Source organism: Lytechinus pictus, chromosome 10 (genome assembly GCF_037042905.1).
Source record: "Lytechinus pictus isolate F3 Inbred chromosome 10, Lp3.0, whole genome shotgun sequence".
In the NCBI taxonomy this organism is placed as follows: domain Eukaryota; kingdom Metazoa; phylum Echinodermata; class Echinoidea; order Temnopleuroida; family Toxopneustidae; genus Lytechinus; species Lytechinus pictus.
Genome location: NC_087254.1, coordinates 27877906 through 27883041, shown reverse-complemented (window position 1 = coordinate 27883041; position 5136 = coordinate 27877906). Strand labels below are relative to the sequence as shown.

General features: G+C 37.5%; 1 protein-coding gene across 1 annotated transcript; it reads right to left on the bottom strand.

Annotated features, from left to right (window-relative positions):
* Nucleotides 1-272: 272 nt before the first annotated feature.
* Nucleotides 273-1304, bottom strand: LOC129270429 (G-protein coupled receptor 54-like). Its single transcript, XM_054907814.2, has one exon. The coding sequence runs from the start codon at nucleotides 1302-1304 to the stop codon at nucleotides 273-275; it is 1032 nt and encodes a 343-aa protein (XP_054763789.2).
* Nucleotides 1305-5136: the final 3832 nt, after the last annotated feature.

Here is a 5136-nt window from a genome sequence, read left to right as displayed (position 1 = left end):
TCATCACCATATTCGTCATCATTTTTGTCGTTGTCATACGTCCTTTTCATTGTTTTAGAAAAACAAGTAACCTGGACTAATTCTCTACATACCTCACTTTCTATGTGAATAAAAGTGAAAATCGTCTGTGATTTTATCTTGTTACCATGCAGAGGGCAAATTATAAGTACGTAAAATTGTCGGTGTAACTCTTAAACTGATTAAGGAGACAAATTTTCACTTAATTCATTAGGTGCCGATCTCATCATTTGTGGTGCTTTATTTAAACCAAATCAAATGCTAGCCACCATGACGGTTGAAACTGGAGCTGGCGCTGAAGAAGCATGCACCGGTGCTGCTATACCCAAGGTGTTTACTTGGGTGTCTGGGTGATTTCTTGAACAGCCGAAGATAGTCTTTAGGCCATGCTGAAACTTATGGTATTGGAAAGTGTAGATAAACGGATTGATCCAAATGTTGATGAAGGAAATACAGACTGTTACGAAGTAGAATGTTCCAGTTAGGTCAATACCCACACCGACACAGTAAAGGAGGTAGGTGAATTGGTTCGGTGCCCAACAGACCGCGTAGCACAAGCTCAGAGACACCATGGTCTTGAGGACATTCTTGCGGGCGCGGTGTCGAAGATTTGACGCCTGGTGAACGGAACTGTCTTCTTTGGTAGGCCCCTGTCGCAGTGTCTGCCATATGCGAATGTAGTAGAAGAACATCACAGCAAAGGCAACTACAAAGGATATCACGAACGTGTAGATACCCATGGCAGGCTGCATAGATTTGTTGGGCCAGACGTACAGCAGACAGGTCTGGCCTTCTACCCGAGTCAGGGTGATCAGATAAGTCTGATGGAGGAATCCACTTGCCCAAGGAATCAAGGAACAACCAACCACCAGCTTGTAACTATTGTATCTTCTGTAGCGGATAGGGAACACTACCGCAAAGTATCTTTCCAGAGTCAGGATCATCAGGTTCACGAGTGTTGATATCAGCAAAGACCAGTACGGAAACTGGGAGTACCAGAACCCACATAGGAACCTTGCCAGGGTCAAGTTATCTTCGGGCAAGGGTGGCTTCGGGACTACAAATATGGCAATGAGAAATATCGAGGACATGCCATCGATGAGCGATTGGTTGGCAATAAAAAGATTTGTGGTATCCTGGAGTTCTTTGACCTTGGCAATAACGTACAGAACAAGGCCGTTACCGAAAATCCCTACGGTGCCGAATGTGATGTAGACCACAAGGACAGGCAAAGGAATAAAATTTCCTGCCTCGTACTCCTCTGTCACGGTGCTGATATTCATCATATTTCCGTATTACCAAAAAAAATCAAAACAAAACTCTTGATTGGTCAAAAACAAAGCGAATGGCAATCTTCTGCTGAATGATTAATATCGCAAGTTTTTACTTTGTAATAGGCAGTGGCTGTATTTAAATGAGATTCTTTTTTGGAGGTGTATAACAGGGTAATGATTTCGGTCCTTATCACCAATGCTGAACCTGCTCTATAGTTATCCGCATCAACGATGTTTACGCGATCACGCCTCTATAAAGACTAGAACGCTATTCACCTTAGAGGACATTTATATCATTTGAATTTACCTTCTTTACCGATTATGTTTTACTGTTACTTAAAAGGTTTAGGAGAAAGAGAGATCGAGAGTATCAGGAAGAATGGAGAAAAGGTGAAAGGCGGAGGAGAGAAGGGCGAAGGGGTGGGGGGGTGTAGGTAAGAAATACGTCAATTTAATATCCAAATATATTATCATCTTGTTTACTAGTATCGTGAAATGATGATTATTTTTTGTCTCGCCTGCATACCAGAGCGAGACTATAGGCGCCGCTTTTCCGACAGCGGCTTCACCCGCGTCGTCAACATCAAATCGTAATTTAACAAAATGTTAAGTTTTGAAATGTCATTATAACTTAGATTGTATACGGGCCTAATTCATGAAGCTTGGGCATAATGGTTATCAAGTATTACTGAAAATGCTGCCAGAGTTTGAGGTCACAAAACCAAGGTAAAATGTCATTTAGAGTCAATGAACTTAGACCATGTTGGGGAATCAACATCAAAATCTTAACAGAAGGTTAACTTAGAAAGTATATAGACATAGTTCAAAAGACTTAGACATAATAGAGTAATCAAGTATTACTGAAAATCCTTCCTGAGTTTCAGGTCACATAACCAAGGTCAAAGATCATTTACGGTCAATGAACTTTGGCCTGTTGGGGGTATTTGTTTATTTCCATCATAACTTTGACACTTTAGTGATCTGGTTTATGAAACTTTGACCTAAGAGTAATCAAGTATAACTGAACATCTTTTTTGTGATTTTCAGGTCACATGACCAAGGTCAAAGGTCATTTAGGGTCAGTGAACTTAGATTATGTTGGGGGAATCAAAACGAAATTTTAACCAAGGTTAAGTTGTTTAAATGTCATAATTCTTAAAGTATATGGTTCTAGTTCATGAAACTTGGACATAAGCGTAATCAAGCATCAGTGAACATCCTGCGTGAGTTTCAGAACACATGATCAAGGTCAATGAACTTTGGCCGTGTTGGGGGTATTTGTAGAATTGCCATCATAACTTTGAAAGTTTATGGATTCAGTTCATGAAATGTAGACTTAATAGTAATCAAGTATCACTGATCGTCTTGCGCAAGTCTTCGGACACACGATCAAGGTCAAATGTCGTTTAGGGTCAATGAAAATAGTATTTTATCATCATATGAATGGTGTCTTTTGTAAATGATTAATCTATATAAAAGTATATTCTATATTCAGCACTGCTGCTATATTGAATCGCGTAATGCAGGCGAGACTGTCAGAGGCGCTCCACTTGTTTACCCTTTAAGATTGAACCAAACCTCCTCTATTATAATGTCATTTTTCACAAGGACAGGGAGGTTAAGACACAAAAGCCACTTGTACTTCAATGATATATACAAATCGATTATTCAATTCTTTAAGAATAAGATAATTCCGAAATGTTGGTAATATTACGGTAGACTATCTAAAACTGACGGTACAAGTGGAACTAAATTCACGTCGAAATCAATCCTGTCACAATTATATTGAAATAGATTCAAACGAAATGGATGATGATGAAAAGGCAAAGAAAGCAATACGAAGCGTCACATTTTCCTTTATTATGAAAAGAAGAAGAAAGAAATCATCTCGAACTCCTACAAACAAATGAGTTCCTGTAAAACGGCATTCATAATTGTGTTGCGAACTCTGGCGAAAAGTGTTTATCATATTCCAAGTGACCCAGTTGTTGTTAGCATGCTTCTGAAAATCGAACTGTAATAAAAATTGAGAGGATAATTTTGAATCTTATATTTCAGCTGCCTTGATAACCCCTGAAGTAAGATTATATGGCGCATATTTCATGGGGTATGCGAATGATTGAGTAACATGACAATGCTGATAAAATGTAAGAGTTAAGTAGCCGTATTTTATGCTAAAAAAGATCATCAAACCATCGCGATATTCATGGTATTAGTAGCGTCGTGTGCGAGAGCGTTGTTTTTTGGTTCAGCGAGAATTAAAAAAATATATACACTTGTTGCAAAATATTCCCTCATCGTAGGTCATATTCTATTCGCCATTTATTCTCAAACGTGTATGCAAAGTTTTACTTCATGCACAGGACCTACTCCCAGACCTCTAAAATTCGCAAATTCTTCGTAGATCCTAAAGATAGCTCTCAAGAAAAGTTTATTTTGTCTTGCGTTGTTAAAGTCTTGGAACATGACAAATTGGGCTGTGCAACCGGGAGGGGGGTTTTTATAAATAGTTCCTTCACATTCATTTACCAACTAACCTTGTACAATAACGGGAAAATTACCTTATTGTTCTTTTTTATGTATGTTCATACCCCCTCCCCTTTCAAAGTTGTCTCGCTGCCCCTGAAATGACCATGGTTCAGCCATTGCGCACACGATACTTGCACATAGACCTATACCCAAGAATCATTGTTTGATAGTTCTTTGACATATTTTTGATTCGGAGGAAAATATCTCAAAATCTTTTATTCTTTTTCAGGTTTACACAATTCGCAAATAGCTCGCGTGCCTCGTACAAAACACTCCTAATGGATTAGACCTACATCTTGACTCCGTGTGCAAATGCACTCCACTTTTACTAGGCGACCTCTTAGTTCTCTCTTTTCTTTTTTGTTAGCCTTTGATACAAACCCCAATGAAACGTCTCAATAAATCAATAAGATTCAAATTGAAAAGTTTGTTCTGCAAATCTCAGTAAGAAAAAAGAAGTAAGGTAAGTCACGTATTCAAGCTCAAATTACTTCATATTTTCTTTGCAATGTGCAATCTAATTCTATTTGATTAATTATTGATTTTACCTGTGCATATATCTTATGTGTGAATAGATAAAATCTGAGATGAGCGAGGTTGACATACTAGAGAATTGAAAGACGCTGCCTCTGCAGAAAGGGCACATATTGTATAATACTATGGCATGGTTTTGAGTTTGATAATAGCAAAGGAATCAGAATTCCGTTTCAATTTTTTCCTTAATATAAGAGACATCCTAAAAGTGAATTTCGTTTCTCTTCTGACTTCTGATTAAGTAAACATAATCGTGTTTTAGGAGAATGTCTGTAAAACTCAAATTCATTTTCAAGCTCGACTTGTTATCGTCGCAATATAGTGTATTAGTTATTATCCTGATGTTTGTGGACTTTATCATTAAACTGTTGCAAAACTTACTTTTCTGCAACAAGTTTCCATTTATAATGGTAACGGTGAATTCATGGTTTGTGTGTGATGAAGTAAAGAAAAGAGAATCATTCACTTTTCTCTTCTGTTTTTTTTCTGAGCAATAACAATTTACTGCAAACAAGAGCCTTTTCATGTTTCGTCATCCTTTGATGAAATCGTTAGTTAAAGATATATCTAGGCGTGTTAGGGGAATAATGATGAAATATATGAAACTTTAGTATTTAGGAAATATTAGCTCAAGTCTTTTCGATATTTAGGGGTAAGTGAAAATGAAACAAGAATCTAAAATTCTTTTTAGTAGGTTACGATCTTGTCCTTATTCCATCATTTCTTTTCAAAAGGGGACTTTTAAAAGTATCTTAGATCTTCTTTGCCAAACCATTGAATA

Excerpts from the sequence above, each read along its gene's own strand:
- LOC129270429 (XM_054907814.2), bottom strand. The coding sequence starts at position 1,304 with ATGATGAATATCAGCACCGTGACAGAGGAGTACGAGGCAGGAAATTTT.